The sequence below is a fragment of the Lucilia sericata genome, unplaced genomic scaffold (assembly GCF_015586225.1).
Source record: "Lucilia sericata isolate MDLA Ls3-8-SP2 unplaced genomic scaffold, ASM1558622v1 Contig001454F_arrow, whole genome shotgun sequence".
Classification (NCBI taxonomy): Eukaryota; Metazoa; Arthropoda; class Insecta; order Diptera; family Calliphoridae; genus Lucilia; species Lucilia sericata.
Genome location: NW_023995384.1, coordinates 59,886 through 78,076, shown reverse-complemented (window position 1 = coordinate 78,076; position 18,191 = coordinate 59,886). Strand labels below are relative to the sequence as shown.

At 31.4% G+C, this 18,191-nt stretch overlaps 2 protein-coding genes across 3 annotated transcripts; one reads left to right on the top strand and one right to left on the bottom strand.

Moving 5' to 3' along the window:
- The first annotated feature begins 7,672 nt into the window (after nucleotides 1-7,672).
- On the top strand, nucleotides 7,673-10,965 carry LOC119611467 (cytochrome c oxidase assembly factor 7 homolog). Its single transcript, XM_037967045.1, has 3 exons — nucleotides 7,673-7,939; nucleotides 8,079-8,368; nucleotides 10,040-10,965. Exons 1-3 carry the CDS (start codon nucleotides 7,840-7,842, stop codon nucleotides 10,415-10,417), a joined length of 768 nt encoding a protein of 255 aa, XP_037822973.1. The 5' UTR covers nucleotides 7,673-7,839; the 3' UTR covers nucleotides 10,418-10,965.
- A 3,500-nt stretch (nucleotides 10,966-14,465) lies between these two features.
- Nucleotides 14,466-16,313, bottom strand: LOC119611463 (probable citrate synthase 1, mitochondrial). 2 transcript variants are annotated; one of them, XM_037967039.1, is made up of 4 exons: nucleotides 16,200-16,313; nucleotides 15,539-16,138; nucleotides 15,022-15,483; nucleotides 14,466-14,956 (listed from the first exon to the last, which is right to left on the bottom strand). In XM_037967039.1, the coding sequence occupies exons 1-4, from the start codon at nucleotides 16,230-16,232 to the stop codon at nucleotides 14,552-14,554; spliced, it is 1,500 nt and encodes a 499-aa protein (XP_037822967.1). In that variant the 5' UTR covers nucleotides 16,233-16,313; the 3' UTR covers nucleotides 14,466-14,551. The 2 variants fall into 2 exon arrangements, with proteins under 2 accessions (XP_037822967.1, XP_037822968.1); XM_037967040.1 differs by having other exon boundaries at nucleotides 15,545-16,138.
- Nucleotides 16,314-18,191: the final 1,878 nt, after the last annotated feature.

Here is an 18,191-nt window from a genome sequence, read left to right as displayed (position 1 = left end):
AGAACTAGAACAGAAACTAGAACAGAACTAGAACAGAACTTAGAACAGAACTAGAACAGAACTAGAACAGAACTAGAACAGAACTAGAACCAGAACTAGAACAGAACTAGAACAGAACTAGAACAGAACTAGAACAGAACTAGAACAGAACTAGAACAGAACTAGAACAGAACTAGAACAGAACTAGAACAGAACTAGAACAGAACTAGAACAGACACTAGAACAGAACTAGAACAGAACTAGAACCAGAACTAGAACAGAACTAGAACAGAAACTAGAACAGAACTAGAACAGAACTAGAACAGAACCTAGAACAGAACCTAGAACAGAACTAGAACAGAACTAGAACAGAACTAGAACAGAACAGAACAACTAGAACCAGAACTATAACAGAACTAGAACAGAACTAGAACAGAACGAACAGAACTAGAACAGAACTAGAACAGAACTAGAACAGAACTAGAACAGAACTAGAACAGAACTAAACAGAACTAAACAGAACTAGACAGACTAGAACAGAACTAGAACAGAACTAGAACAGAACTAGAACACAACTAGAACACTAGAACAGAACTAGAACAGAACTAGAACAGAACTAGAACAGAACTAGAACAGAACTAGAACAGAACTAGAACAGAACTAGAACAGAACTAGAACAGAACTAGAACAGAACTAGAACAGAACTAGAACAGAACTAGAACAGAACTAGAACAGAACTAGAACAGAACTAGAACAGAACTAGAACAGAACTAGAACAGAACTAGAAAGAACTAGAACAGAACTAGAACAGAACTAGAACAGAACTAGAACAGAACTAGAACAGAACTAGAACATAACTAGAACAGAACTAGAACAGAACTAGAACAGAACTAGAACAGAACTAGAACAGAACTAGAACAGAACTAGAACAGAACTAGAATAGAACAGAACTAGAACAGAACTAGAACAGAACTAGAACAGAACTAGAACAGAACTAAACAGAACTAAACAGAACTAGACAGAACTAGAACAGAACTAGAACAGAACTAGAACAGAACTAGAACAGAACTAGAACAGAACTAGAACAAACTAGAACAGAACTAGAACAGAACTAGAACAGAACTAGAACAGAACTAGAACAGAACTAGAACAGAACTAGAACAGAACTAGAACAGAACTAGAACAGAACTAGAACAGAACTAGAACAGAACTAGAACAGAACTAGAACAGAACTAGAACAGAACTAGAACAGAACTAGAACAGAACTAGAACAGAACTAGAACAGAACAACTAGAACAGAACTAGAACAGAACAGAACTAGACAGAACTAGAACAGAACTAGAACAGAACTAGAACACTAGAACAGAACTAGAACAGAACTAGAACTGTTAAAATTGCCTTAGAAAAATCATTTCCATACAAAATTTTCCGTAAAAAGAAAAGAAATTTAAAATAATATCATCTGTAAAATAAAATTCTTAATAAAGGACCTTTTATACAAAATAAATTTGAATTATTTTATGAATTAAATAATTTTATTTAAAAAATTTACCTCTTTGTACAAATAACTGGATTCCACGGCTTCCTTTAAACAATTTAACAAAGTGTTTTTTTTTAACAATCTACAATTAATTAAACCTCTTGTTTTGGGCTTTTTTAACAACTTATTTTCATTTCCTTTAAAACTTTAACCAAAAACACTTTTACACACCAACACTTTCACAAAACTTTTGCTTTATTTCATACAACAACAGGCCATATTGGAACATTTACTTTACACATCACTTATTTTCTCTTTATTTTAACACCTGCTCTCTTTTTTGCATACATTTAATAAAACTATTTTCTTCCCATTACACCACCTCCCCCCCTTTTCACAATTTCTCCTTTAACAAAACACTTTTTCCTAAAAAACCGGCAACAGAGAGAATTTACCAAACTTTGAGAACAATAGATACACACGAATTTTTTCCTTACGACTGCGCTGCCGGCAGCACCATTTTTCGCAACAACTTCTTTTAACAACAAATTTCTTAACGAATATCGCGATTTCTTAACAAAATTTAACTTTTTCTTATAAAACTTTTTAAGCTCTTTATTTCTATTAACTTTTAAAAACTTTTTCTTTATTTATTTAATTTTTTATCACAACACTAACGGAGGACGAAGCTTTTGTTAAGAAATCACACTAAGAACTGATTAACAAAACATAAAACGGAAAGGGAGCCTCTTAAGTGAAGTGAAACTAGAGATAGAAAGAGACAGACTGTCTGCGCAAATAGCTCAGTTTGCGTTTGTTTATAATGGGAGTGAGCAATGGGTTAAAGAGGAAATGACAATTAGAAGAGAAATTGAAATTTGTTTTTATTCGTAGGAGTGAGATAAATGAAAATAGCAACAGGTTGAAATGGATATATTAGAAAGAGTAAACGTAATTATTTGTATAACTGCAATGAACAGTGTGCAATGCGCATGTTCAAAATTACAGTGGAATTTTGTGAGAGTAAATAAAAAGGGAATGCAATAGATGTATGAAAGGAAACCTTTGCATTACCAAAGAATATGAATCATAATTATAACTAACTAACTAACTAACTAACTACTACTAACTAACTAACTAACTAACTAACTAACTAACTACTAACTAACTAACTAACTAACTACTAACTAACTAACTAACTAACTACTAAACTAACTAACTAACTAACTAACTAACTACTAACTAACTAACTAACTAACTAACTAACTAACTACTAACTAACTAACTACTAACTAACTACTAACTAACTAACTACTAACTAACTAACTAACTAACTAACTAACTAACTACTAACTAACTAACTAACTAACTACTAACTAACTAACTAACTAACTAACTAACTAACTAACTAACTAACTAACTAACTAACTAACTAACTAACTAACTAACTAACTAACTAACTAACTAACTAACTAACTAACTAACTAACTAACTAACTAACTAACTAACTAACTAACTAACTAACTAACTACTAACTAACTAACTAACTAACTAACTAACTAACTAACTAACTAACTAACTAACTAACTAACTAACTAACTAACTACTAACTAACTAACTAACTAACTAACTAACTAACTAACTAACTAACTAACTAACTAACTAACTAACTAACTAACTAACTAACTAACTAACTAACTAACTAACTAACTAACTAACTAACTAACTAACTAACTAACTAACTAACTAACTAACTAACTACTAACTAACTAACTAACTAACTAACTAACTAACTAACTAACTACTAACTAACTAACTAACTAACTAACTAACTAACTAACTAACTAACTAACTAACTAACTAACTAACTAACTAACTAACTAACTAACTAACTAACTAACTAACTAACTAACTAACTAACTAACTAACTAACTAACTAACTAACTAACTAACTAACTAACTACTAACTAACTAACTAACTAACTAACTAACTAACTAACTAACTAACTAACTAACTAACTAACTAACTAACTAACTAACTAACTAACTAACTAACTAACTAACTAACTAACTAACTAACTAACTAACTAACTAACTAACTAACTACTAACTAACTAACTAACTAACTAACTAACTAACTAACTAACTAACTAACTAACTAACTAACTAACTAACTAACTAACTAACTAACTAACTAACTAACTAACTAACTAACTAACTACTAACTAACTAACTAACTAACTAACTAACTAACTAACTAACTAACTAACTAACTAACTAACTAACTACTAACTAACTAACTAACTAACTAACTAACTAACTAACTACTAACTAACTAACTAACTAACTACTAACTAACTAACTAACTAACTAACTACTAACTAACTAACTAACTAACTAACTAACTAACTAACTAACTAACTAACTAACTAACTAACTAACTAACTAACTAACTAACTAACTAACTAACTAACTAACTAACTAACTAACTAACTAACTAACTAACTAACTAACTAACTAACTAACTAACTAACTAACTAACTAACTACTAACTAACTAACTAACTAACTAACTAACTAACTAACTAACTAACTAACTAACTAACTAACTACTAACTAACTAACTAACTAACTAACTAACTAACTAACTAACTAACTAACTAACTAACTAACTAACTAACTAACTAACTAACTAACTAACTACTAACTAACTAACTAACTAACTAACTAACTAACTAACTAACTAACTAACTACTAACTAACTAACTACTAACTAACTAACTAACTAACTAACTAACTAACTAACTAACTAACTAACTAACTAACTAACTAACTAACTAACTAACTAACTAACTAACTAACTAACTAACTAACTAACTAACTAACTAACTAACTAACTAACTAACTACTAACTAACTAACTAACTAACTAACTAACTAACTACTAACTAACTAACTAACTAACTAACTAACTAACTAACTAACTAACTAACTAACTAACTAACTACTAACTAACTAACTAACTAACTAACTAACTAACTAACTAACTAACTAACTAACTAACTAACTACTACTACTAACTAACTAACTAACTAACTAACTAACTAACTAACTACTAACTAACTAACTACTAACTAACTAACTAACTAACTAACTAACTAACTAACTAACTAACTACTAACTAACTAACCTAACTAACTAACTAACTAACTAAACTAACTAACTAACTAACTAACTAACTAACTAACTAACTACTAACTAACTAACTAACTAACTAACTAACTAACTAACTAACTAACTAACTACAACTAACTAACTAACTAACTAACTAAACTAACTAACTAACTAACTAACTACCTAACTAACTAACTAACTAACTAACGAACTAACTAACTCACTACTAACTAACTAACTAACATACTATAACTAACTAACAACTAACTAACTACTAACTAACTAACTAAATAACTAACTAACGAACTAACTAACTAACTAACTACTAACTAACTAACTAACTAACTAACTAACTACAACTAACTAACTAACCTAACTACTAACTCACTAACTAACTACAACTACTAACTACTAACTAACTAACTAACTAACTAACTAACTAACTACTACTAACTAACTACTAACTAACTACTACTAACTAACTACTACAACTACTAACTACTACTAACTAACTACTAACAACTAACTACTAACTAACTACTAACTAACTAACTAACTACTAACTAACTAACTAACTACTACTACTAACTACTAACTAACTAACTACTAACTAACTACTAACTACTAACTACTAACTAACTAACTACTAACTAACTAACTAACTAACTACTAACTAACTACTAACTAACTACTAACTACTACTAACTAACTAACTACTAACTAACTAACTAACTACACTAACTAACTAACTAACTACTAACTAACTAACTAACTAACTACTAATAACTAACTAACTACTAACTAACTACTAACTAACTAACTAACTAACTAACTAACTAACTAACTAACTAACTAACTAACTAACTACTAACTAACTAACTAACTAACTAACTACTAACTAACTAACTAACTAACTAACTAACTAACTACTAACTACTAACTAACTAACTAACTAACTAACTAACTAACTAACTAACTAACTAACTAACTGACTAACTTACTAAGAGAGAGAGACAGTTTTATTGCTGAAAATTAAGTTGGCAGATTGTAAACTATAGGCCACACTATATACTGTAGTTATACATGATATTGGCTACACTTTTGAGCAGTTTTATTGGCTAGAAGACTGCTGGCGAAGCTATAGTATAGACTAGCTATAAAAAAGACTATAGTCTACTCACTAAATACTCTACATTTCATATTAAAGCCCATAGTCTGGTCAATAGACAAGTCCATAGACTGACTTTTCAATAGGCTAGTCCATAGATTAATCAGTAGACTATTTACTGGGGTAGTGCATAGAATAGTCAATAACATAATCAATAGACTAATTGCTCTATTTACTAATCTATAGACTAGTAGATAGACTAATCAACATACAAGTCCGTAGACTAGACAATAGTACATTGACTAGTTAACAGATTAATCAATAGGCTAGTTCATATACTAGACAGTAGGCTAGTCCATACACTAGTCAATAAATTAATCAATAGGCTAGTTCATACACTAGTCAATGTGTTAATTAAAAGACTTTTTTATCCTAAAAAGTACTATTTTTGGAAATTTTCCAAAGTGCCTTGTAAAGTTTAAATAATTCTGTACTGTCTTGAATCATTAAACTTATTTCATACAAACAAATCTTTTTTCATTAAAACTATTGCATTTCCTTTCTTATCCACTCTCAGAAATATCCCACTATAACTTAAGACATGCGCATGGCACACTTTTTATTGCAATTATTTAAATAACTACGTTTACTCTTTCTAATAAATCCATTTCAACCTGTTGCTGTTTTCATTTATCTCACTCCCACAAATACAAACAAATTTCAACTACTCGTCTTATTTGCATTTCCTCTTTAACCCACAGCTCACTCACATTATAAACAAATGCAAACTGAGCTATTTGCGCAAACAAGCTGTCTCTTTCTATTTCAAGTTTTACTTCATTTAAGAGGCTCCCTTTCCGTTTGGTGTTCTATTAATCAGTTCTTAGTGTGATTTCTTAACAAAAGCTTCGTCCTCCGTTAGTGTTGTGATAAAAATGTAAATAAATAAAGAAAAAAGTTTTTAAATTAATATAAAAAGTTAATAGAAATAAAGTGCTTAAAAAGTTTTATAAGAAAAAGTTAAATTTTGTTAAGAAAACGTTGTGTTTGTTAAGAAATTTGTTGTTAAAAGAAGTTGTTGCGAAAAATGGTGCTGCCGGCAGCGCAGTCGTAAGGGAAAAATTCGTGTGTATCTATTGTTCTCAAAGTTTTGTAAATTCTCTCTGCTGCCGGTTTTTTAGGAAAAAGTGTTTTGTTAAAGAGTAATTTGGAAAAAGGGGGGTGTAATGGGAAGATAATAGTTTTATTAAATGTATGCTAAAAAAGAGAGCAGGTGTTATTAAAATAAAGAGAAAATAAATGATGTGTAAAATAAATGCTCCAATATGGCCTGTTGTTGTATGAAATAAAGCAAAAGTTTTGTGAAAGTGTTTTGATTAAAGTTTCAAAGGAAATGAAAACAAGTTGTTGGAAAAGCCTAATAAGCAAGAGGTTTAAATATACATATTTAGGTTGTCTTAAAAAATATGTAAAAATTAAAGAAAGAGTCGAAAAGTTATTAAAAATTTTAATTTGTTAAAAAAAAACTCTTTCTATGGCCTTTTTGAAAATAAAAATTAAAAAATGTGTTAAAAAGTGTTTATAGTTCGAAAATTTTATGAAATCCAAATTGTTAAATGGCAGCCGTGGAATCCAGTTATTTGTACAAAGAGGTAAATTTTTAAATAATATTATTTAATTCTTAAAATAAGAACAATTTTATAGGTAAACGAGTTTACTAAGATAATTACAACAAGTTTAAGACAATTTTATATAATAGAACTAGAACAGAACTAACACAGAAGTAGAACAGAACTGAACTAGAACTGTAGAAGTATTGAACTAGAACATAACCTTTAAAAAACTTTAAAATTTTCCGTTAAATACATCTACTTACCATTAAACTAAACATATCCTATCTGGCAACACTTGTATTTATCTACAACACATTCACCATAAAACAACAGCTGTTCTGTATCAATCACAATAACAACTTTTGACATTTATCACAATAAGAAGAAAAAAATACAATTCTTTGGTGTTGTTTTTATAACAATTAACAAAAAGTAAAGTTTTATATAAATATTAATTAATTATTAAAATAAACTTAAGATAAAAACAATGGCTTATGATTTGAAAAAGGAATCAGATGTCAAAGAGTACATAGAAAAATTGGGTGTTGAATATCGTTTCGGCTGCTATTCAGAAAAGAAACCTGAAGGTAATAATAAGAAAAGAAAAATGCCGGAGTAGAAAAAAAATCAATTCTAACCTAAAGTTTTCTTTAATTAACCAATATCTATTTACTTTATTACTTACTTAACTAAATAAATATAAAATCTATTAATTTCTCTCTAAAGTTTGCCACCTTTTGGGCGACTATTTGGAGAGCATTAAGAAAGATTTCGAAAAAGCCTCCAAAGTTTACAAATCGACATGTGACGATTATGGTTACGCAAAATCCTGCTTCAAATTCGGCAACTATAGTTTCTTGGGCAAGGGTAAAAGTGGCACCAAGGGTGATCCCCGTGCAGCTTATAGTTATTATGAGAAGGGCTGTACTTTGAATGATTCCGATTCATGTTTACATTCGGGTTTGTTGTTGGTATCGCGTTCAATGCCCAAGGAAATTGATCGTGATGTGAGGAAGGTGAGTGATGAAGAAAGAAGTAAATTTCTTAATAAATATTTGATTTTATAAACTAGTCTATAGTAGTCTATAGTCTAGTCTATAGACCACACTATAGGCTAGACTATAGACTAGACTATAGACTAGACTATAGACTAGACTATAGACTAGACTATAGACTAGACTATAGACTAGACTATAGACTAGACTATAGACTAGACTATAGACTAGACTATAGACTAGACTATAGACTAGACTATAGACTAGACTATAGACTAGACTATAGACTAGACTATAGACTAGACTATAGACTAGACTATAGACTAGACTATAGACTAGACTATAGACTAGACTATAGACTAGACTATAGACTAGACTATAGACTAGACTATAGACTAGACTATAGACTAGACTATAGACTAGACTATAGACTAGACTATAGACTAGACTATAGACTAGACTATAGACTAGACTATAGACTAGACTATAGACTAGACTATAGACTAGACTATAGACTAGACTATAGACTAGACTATAGACTAGACTATAGACTAGACTATAGACTAGACTATAGACTAGACTATAGTCTAGTCTATCGTCTAGTCTATAGTCTAGTCTATAGTCTATTCTATAGTCTAAGTCTATAGTCTAGTCTATAGTCTATTATATTAGTCTAGTCTATAGCCTTGTCTATAGCCTAGTCTATAGTGTGGGTCTATAGTCTAGTCTATAATCTAGACTATAGGACTACTCTATAGTCTAGTCTATAGTCTACTCTTTAGTCTAGTCTATAGTCTACTATATAGTCTAGTCTATAGTCTAATTTATAGTCTAGTCTATAGTGTAGTCTATAGTGTTGTCTATAGTCTAGTCTATAGTCTAGTCTTATAGTCTAGTCTATAGTCTAGTCTATAGTCTAGTCTATAGTCTAGTCTATAGTCTAGTCTATCTATAGTCTAGTCTATAGTCTAGTCTATAGTCTAGTCTATAGTCTAGTCTATAGTCTAGTCTAGTCTATAGTCTAGTCTATAGTCTAGTCTATAGTCTAGTCTAGTCTAGTCTATAGTCTAGTCTAGTCTATAGTCTAGTCTATAGTCTAGCCTATAGTCTAGTCTATAGTCTAGTCTATAGTCTAGTCTATATTCTGTCTGTAGTCCAGTCTATAATCTAGTTTATAGTCTAGTCTATAGTCTAGTCTATAGTCTAGTCTATAGTCTAGTCTATAGTCTAGTCTATAGTCTAGTCTATAGTCTAGTCTATAGTCTAGTCTATAGTGTAGTCTATAGTGTTGTCTATAGTCTAGTCTATAGTCTAGTCTATAGTCTAGTCTATAGTCTAGTCTATAGTCTAGTCTATAGTCTAGTCTATAGTCTAGTCTATAGTCTAGTCTATAGTCTAGTCTATAGTCTAGTCTATAGTCTAGTCTATAGTCTAGTCTATAGTCTAGTCTATAGTCTAGTCTATAGTCTAGTCTATAGTCTAGTCTATAGTCTAGTCTATAGTCTAGTCTATAGTCTAGTCTATGGTCTAGTCTATAGTCTAGTCTATGGTCTAGTCTAGAGTCTGATCTAGAGCTAAATCTAGAGTTTAGTCTATAGTCTATATTACTGACTAGAATCTAGTCTATAGTCCATGTTTTATACCCTAACCCATCAAATGATCTAAAAATCTAATTTCTAATTTCAACTTCAGGGCCTTGAGTTCCTCACCAAATCGTGTGACATGAACAATGCCACCGCCTGTTTCTACCTGTCGGGCATGCACATTTCTGGCGTACAGACGAAACCCGAAGAAAGTCATCCTGCTCCCACACAAACACCAGCTAAAGATTCCGACTATATTGTACATAAAGATATGAAAAAAGCCTTTGAATTTGCCTATAAAGCCTGTGAACTGCGCAATATGTATGCTTGTGCCAATCTTAGCCAGATGTATGCCCGTGGTGATGGCACCGAGAAAAACGAAAAGGAAGCTGAAAAATATAAGAAAATGGCCATGGAAATGCAGGATGAAATTAAGAAACAACAACAAACTTTACAATTCCAACAGGGCTTGAAAAATCCTCATTAATCAAATCAATATTTTTTTAAGAAAAACAACACCAACATTTTTCTATAACTTCACAACTTTAAAGCCACCACTAACCTGAATTTTGTGTATGCTGAAACCCTTCTTAAAATGTATTAAAATTTACACTACCAACAACAATTTCTTTTAACTGTTTTTCTAAAAACTAAACCAATCTATGTAATTGACAACAAGTTTTGTTAGAAAACATTCTAAAAGGCTTTTTTTAGACATGTATGTAAATATCCCTATATTTTTTTCCAGATTTTTAGGGTCCTTTTTAATAGGACAGATTTAGTAGTTTTTAATGGGCCCCCCGTTATTTGACATGACAACTGTTTTTAAGTTGTCTTTTAAATTACAATTTAAATCACAAAGAAAAACAAATTAGTTTGATTTATAACATTTTCTATATTAATGTGTTTAAGTTAAAGTTAATTTTTAATTAAATAAAATAAAAATTCTTGTGTATTTTGTTTCGTTTTGCCGAACAGTGTAAAATGATTATAATTTTTTTGAAAATAAATTAAAAAAAAATTAGTTACAATTTTGAAAAAATGTTGCACTTTTTCTACAAAAAATAAGATTTAGAAGTTTACTAAATTATAATATATTATATTACTATAGACTAGACTATAGCCTAGACTAAAGACTAGACTACAGACTAGACTATAGAGTAGACTATAGACTAGACTATAGACTAGACTATAGACTAGACCATAGACTAGACTATAGACTAGACCATAGACTGGACTATAGACTAGACCATAGACTGGACTATATACTAGACTATAGACTAGACTATAGACTAGACTATAGACTAGACTATAGACTAGACCATAGACTAGACTATAGACTAGACTATAGACTACAATATAGATTAGACTAGACTATAGACTAGACTATAGACTAGACTATAGACTAGACTATAGACTAGACTTTAGACTAGACTATAGACTAGACTATAGACTAGACTATAGACTAGACTATAGACTAGACTATAGACTAGACTATAGACTAGACTATAGACTAGACTATAGACTAGACTATAGACTAGACTATAGACTAGACTAGACTATAGACTAGACTATAGACTAGACTATAGACTAGACTATAGACTAGACTATAGACTAGACTATAGACTAGACTATAGACTAGACTATAGACTAGACTATAGACTAGACTATAGATAGACTATAGACTAGAGTATAGACTAGACTATAGACTAGACTATAGACTAGACTATAGACTAGACTATAGACTAGACTATAGACTAGACTATAGACTAGACTATAGACTAGACTATAGACTAGACTATAGGCTAGACTAGACTATAGGCTAGACTAGACTATAGACTAGACTAGACTATAGACTAGACTATAGACTAGACTATAGACTAGACTATAGACTAGACTATAGACTGACTATAGACTAGACTATAGACTAGACTATAGACTGACTATAGACTAGACTATAGACTAGACTATAGACTGGACTATAGACTAGACTATAGACTAGACTATAGACTAGACTATAGACTAGACTATAGACTAGACTATAGACTAGACTATAGACTGGACTATAGACTAGACTATAGACTAGACTATAGACTAGGCTATAGACTAGACTATAGACTAGACTATAGACTAGTTTATAGACTAGACTATAGACTAGACTATAGACTAGACTATAGACTAGACTATAGACTAGACTATAGACTAGACTATAGACTAGACTATAGACTGGACTATAGACTAGACTATAGACTAGACTATAGACTAGACTATAGACTAGACTATAGACTAGACCATAGACTAGACTATAGACTAGACCATAGACTAGACTAGACTATAGACTAGACTATAGACTAGACTATAGTCTATACTATAGACTAGACTATAGACTAGACTATAGACTAGACTATAGACTAGACTATAGACTAGACTAGACTATAGACTAGACTAGACTAGACTATAGACTAGACTATAGACTAGACTATAGACTAGACTATAGACTAGACTATAGACTAGACTATAGACTAGACTATAGACTAGACTATAGACTACACTATAGATTAGACTAGACTATAGACTAGACCATAGACTAGATTAGACCATAGCATAGACTATATAGACAGACTCGACTACAGACTAGACTATAGACTATATCAGAAGTAGAACAGAACTAGAAAAAGAACTAGAACAGAACTAGAACAGAACTAGAACAGAACTAGAACAGAACTAGAACAGAACTAGAACAGAACTAGAACAGAACTAGAACAGAACTAGAACAGAACTAGAACAGAACTAGAAAAAGAACTAGAACTAGAACAGAACTAGAACTAGAACAGAACTAGAACAGAACTAGAAAAAGAACTAGAACAGAACTAGAACATAACTAGAACAGAACTAGAACAGAACTAGAACAGAACCAAAACAGAACCCAGAACAGAACAGAACAGAACCAGAACAGAACTAGAACAGAACTAGAACAGAACTAGAACAGAACCTAGAACAGAACTAGAACAGAATAGAACCGAACTAGAACAGAACTAGAACAGAACTAGACACAGAACTAGAACAGAATTAGAAACAGAAGTTTAAATGAATAGACTAGATAGACATTAGACTAGACTATAGAAGAGACCACACTATAGAAGAGACCAGACTATAGAATAGACTACAATATAAGAATAGGCTACAATATAGAATAGACTAGACGACTAGACTATAGATAGACTATAGGACTAGACTATAGGAATAGACTATAGACTAGACTATAGACTAGACTATAGACTGACTATAGACTAGACTATAGACTAGACTATAGACTAGACTATAGACCTAGACTATTAGACTAGACTATAGACAGACTATAGACTAGACTATAGACAGACTATAGACTAGACTATAGACTAGACTATAGACTAGACTATAGACTAGACTATAGACTAGACTATAGACTAGACTATAGACTAGACTATAGACTAGACTATAGACTAGACTATAGACTAGACTATAGACTAGACTATAGACTAGACTATAGACTAGACTATAGACTAGACTATAGACTAGACTATAGACTAGACTATAGACTAGACTATAGACTAGACTATAGACTAGACTATAGACTAGACTATAGACTAGACTATAGACTAGACTATAGACTAGACTATAGACTAGACTATAGACTAGACTATAGACTAGACTATAGACTAGACTATAGACTAGACTATAGACTAGACTATAGACTAGACTATAGACTAGACTATAGACTAGACTATAGACTAGACTATAGACTAGACTATAGACTAGACTATAGACTAGACTATAGACTAGACTATAGACTAGACTATAGACTAGACTATAGACTAGACTATAGACTAGACTATAGACTAGACTATAGACTAGACTAGACTATAGACTAGACTATAGACTAGACTATAGACTAGACTATAGACTAGACTATAGACTACACTATAGACTAGACTATAGATAGACTATAGACTAGATTATAGACTAGACTAGACAATCTAGACTATAGATTAGACTATAGACTATACTAGTGACTAGACTATAGATTAGACTATAGACTAGAGTATAGATTGACTATAGACTAGACTATAGCTAGACTATAGACTACTAGTGACTAGACTATAGACCAGACTATAGACTAGACTATAAACTAGACTAGACTATAGACTAACCATGGTAAAAATATTTTTACCATGGACTAGACTATAGACTAGACTATAGACTAGACATAGACTAGACTATAGATTAGACTATAGACTAGAGTATAGATAAGACTATAGACTAGACTATAGACTATAACTATATACTAGGCTATAGACTAGACTATAGATAGACTATAGACTAGACTATAGACTAACTATAGACTAACTATAGACTAGACTATAGACTAGACTATAGACTAGACTATAGATTAGACTGTAGACTAGAATATAGACTAGTCTATAGACTAGACTATATAGACTATATATACATTAAAGACCAGACTATCCATAGACTATTTATACTTTTATTTATAAAATTTTTAATTAAATTAAAATCGAATGAAACAAAATGTAATAGTTAACAAAGCAATTAAAAATTAATAACATTGAAAATCTGTTTATTACAGCATCGCATCCTTTTCCTTTAAAAGACTATTGGCTTTTGCTCTTGCCATGAGTAAATCTGTAGTTATAGTATCAGGACGTTCAATAGGCAACATTAAGGCTCGGGACCATATCAATTGAGCCATTAAGCCCAAAGCGCGTGAAACGCCAAATAGTACGGTATAATATGAAGCTTCGTTTAGACCAAAATGTCTTAATAAAACACCCGAATGGGCATCAACATTGGGCCAAGGATTACTAACTTTACTCAAACTTTTCAAAATACCCGGTACCACTTTATAAACTTTCGACACCAATTTGACGAGGGGATCATGGGGAATAACACGTTGGGCATATTCCATTTGGCAGATGAAACGTGGATCAGTTTTGCGTAAAACGGCATGACCATAACCGGGTATAACCTTAAAAATGGAGGGAAAGTTCGGAAAATATATAGGAGGGAAAGGATTTATAAGGGAAATTATACCTTGCCGCTTTGTTTCACTTGATCTTGACAGAAATCTTTAATATCCTGTTCACTAGCATTTTGACCCTTGGCCTTTACTAACTCATCCAACCATTTGAGCACTTCTTGATTGGCCAGACCATGCAGAGGACCTGCCAAACCATTTAAACCTGCTGCAAATGCTAAATAAGGATCAGTTAAAGTTGAACCTACCAGATGACAAGCATGGGCCGAAACATTGCCTCCCTCATGATCACAGTGTAGCGACAAATATAAACGCAAGAGTTCATTAAAATCGTGATCATTAAATCCTAACATATGAGCAAAATTGGCACTCCAATCTAGGGAAGATTTAGCAGAGTAATCGAATTTTGAAGTTTTGAAAGTTTTGTTATAAATCAGGGCAGCGACAGAAGGTAATTTGGCTAAAAGATCCATGCTGTCTTCGAGAATAAACTTCCAATATTCCGATCGTGGTATGTTCTTAAAAAGATTCCAATTTTATACAATTTCGATCAATATAAAGTTGAGTACTCACTCTCACCTCATTATAGGCCCTATTGAACTTGGAATTCTTATTCAGACTTGCTACCGCTATAGAAAATTGTGTCATTGGATGCATATCTTTCGGCAAAGAGTCTATTATTTTCTGCACATATTCCGGTAATGGACTATTTTCCGCCCACATTTTAGACAAAAATTCAACATTTGTTTTACTAGGTAATGCCCCCGTAATCAATAACCAAAACATTGCCTCCGGTAAAGGTTCTCTACCACCTTCAGCTTTAGGCAACTTTTGTTGTATTTCCGTTAAAGTAAACCCTCGGAAACGTATGCCCTCTTCGGCATCTAAATTCGAAGTATCACACACGAAACCTAACATACCACGCATGCCGCCATATAGTTGAGCCACAGTTATCTCTCCCACCTTTGTTCTACCATATTCCTTTTTAAATTTTGTTATTTTTAAACGCTCTTGCTCGATTTTAGTTTCTAGCAGGTCTGTGAAATCTTGTAAATTATTAACAGTTTGTTCATTAGTTTTAGGAGCAGACAATTTGTCTTCTAGTTCTTCACTTTTCTTTGGCGGAATTTGCAAAATATTTTGCTTGGTACTGGTCCAACGAAGTGCTAGAGGCTGTAAATTAAAATAACATTACATGTATAATATTAAACGGATTTGTTTTCCATATTTTTACCTTAAAATAAATATATTTTCTTAGAGAGATCATGTCGTTAGTTTATAAAAATTTTTTCAATTCAGCTTTTGAACAAATTATTTTAATTTTACAATAATATTTTGATTTAAAAACGATCGATAACTGTGTTAAAAACCCAAAATTATTCAACCTTTCAAAGGCTTATCACATTAAACTACAGATTAAAATATGGACTAGTCTATGGTATGAATTAGAATGTAATTTGGAATTTAAAATCTTCTTTAGTCTAACCTATAGTTTAGTTTAGTATATAGTATAGTCTAGTCTACAATCTATTCTATAGTCAGTGTACAATCTAGTCTAAAGTCTAGTCTATTGTCTAGTATAGTCTAGTCTATAGTCTAGTCTATAGTCTAGTCTATAGTCTAGTCTATAGTCAAGTCTATAGTCTTGTCTATAGTCTAGTCTATAGTCTAGTCTATAGTCTAGTCTATAGTCTAGTCTATAGTCTAGTCTATAGTCTCGTCTATAGTCTTGTCTATAGTCTAGTCTATAGTCTAGTCTATAGTCTAGTCTATAGTCTAGTCTATAGTCTAGTCTATAGTCTAGTCTATAGTCTAGTCTATAGTCTAGTCTATAGTCTAGTCTATAGTCTAGTCTATAGTCTAGTCTATAGTCTAGTCTATAGTCTAGTCTATAGTCTAGTCTATAGTCTAGTCTATAGTCTAGTCTATAGTCTAGTCTATAGTCTAGTCTATAGTCTAGTCTATAGTCTAGTCTATAGTCTAGTCTATAGTCTAGTCTATAGTCTAGTCTATAGTCTAGTCTATAGTCTAGTCTATAGTCTAGTCTATAGTCTAGTCTATAGTCTAGTCTATAGTCTAGTCTATAGTCTAGTCTATAGTCTAGTCTATAGTCTAGTCTATAGTCTAGTCTATAGTCTAGTCTATAGTCTAGTCTAGTCTATAGTCTAGTCTATAGTCTAGTCTATAGTCTAGTCTATAGTCTAGTCTATAGTCTTGTCTATGGTCTAGTCTATAGTCTAGTCTATAGTCTATTCTATAGTCTATTCTATAGTCTAGTCTATAGTCTAGTCTATAGTCTAGTCTATAGTCTAGTCTATAGTCTAGTCTATAGTCTAGTCTAGTCTATAGTCTATAGTCTAGTCTATAGTCTAGTCTATAGTCTAGTCTAGTCTATAGTCTAGTCTAGTCTATAGTCTAGTCTATAGTCTAGTCTATAGTCTAGTCTATAGTCTAGTCTATAGTCTAGTCTATAGTCTAGTCTATAGTCTAGTCTATAGTCTAGTCTATAGTCTAGTCTATAGTCTAGTCTATAGTCTAGTCAATGTCTAGTCTATAGTCTAGTCTATAGTCTAGTCTATAGTCTAGTCTATAGTCTAGTGTGTAGTCTAGTCTATAGTCTAGTCTATAGTCTAGTCTATAGTCTAGTCTATAGTCTAGTCTATAGTCTAGTCTATAGTCTAGTCTATAGTCTAGTCTATAGTCTAGTCTATAGTCTAGTCTATAGTCTAGTCTATAGTTTAGTCTATAGTCTAGTCTATAGTCTAGTCTATAGTCTAGTCTATAGTCTAGTCTATAGTCTAGTCTTTAGTCTAGTCTATAGTTTAGTCTATAGTCTAGTCTATAGTCTAGTCTATAGTCTAGTCTATAGTCTAGTCTATAGTCTAGTCTATAGTCTAGTCTATAGTCTAGTCTATAGTCTAGTCTATAGTCTAGTCTATAGTCTAGTCTATAGTCTAGTCTATAGTCTAGTCTATAGTCTAGTCTATAGTCTAGTCTATAGTCTAGTCTATAGTCTAGTCTATAGTCTAGTCTATAGTCTAGTCTAGTCTATAGTCTAGTCTATAGTCTAGTCTATAGTCTAGTCTATAGTCTAGTCTATAGTCTAGTCTATAGTCTAGTCTATAGTCTAGTCTATAGTCTAGTCTATAGTCTAGTCTATAGTCTAGTCTATAGTCTAGTCTATAGTCTAGTCTATAGTCTAGTCTATAGTCTAGTCTAGTCTATA

Excerpts from the sequence above, each read along its gene's own strand:
- LOC119611467 (XM_037967045.1), top strand. The coding sequence starts at position 7,840 with ATGGCTTATGATTTGAAAAAGGAATCAGATGTCAAAGAGTACATAGAA. Across the intron at positions 7,940-8,078 it reads TTCAGAAAAGAAACCTGAAG|TTTGCCACCTTTTGGGCGAC; the intron begins GTAATAATAAGA and ends TTCTCTCTAAAG. Across the intron at positions 8,369-10,039 it reads TTGATCGTGATGTGAGGAAG|GGCCTTGAGTTCCTCACCAA; the intron begins GTGAGTGATGAA and ends TTTCAACTTCAG.
- LOC119611463 (XM_037967039.1), bottom strand. The coding sequence starts at position 16,232 with ATGATCTCTCTAAGAAAATATATTTATTTTAAG. Across the intron at positions 15,484-15,538 it reads GGGCCTATAATGAGGTGAGA|AACATACCACGATCGGAATA; the intron begins GTGAGTACTCAA and ends AATCTTTTTAAG. Across the intron at positions 14,957-15,021 it reads AAGTGAAACAAAGCGGCAAG|GTTATACCCGGTTATGGTCA; the intron begins GTATAATTTCCC and ends TCCATTTTTAAG.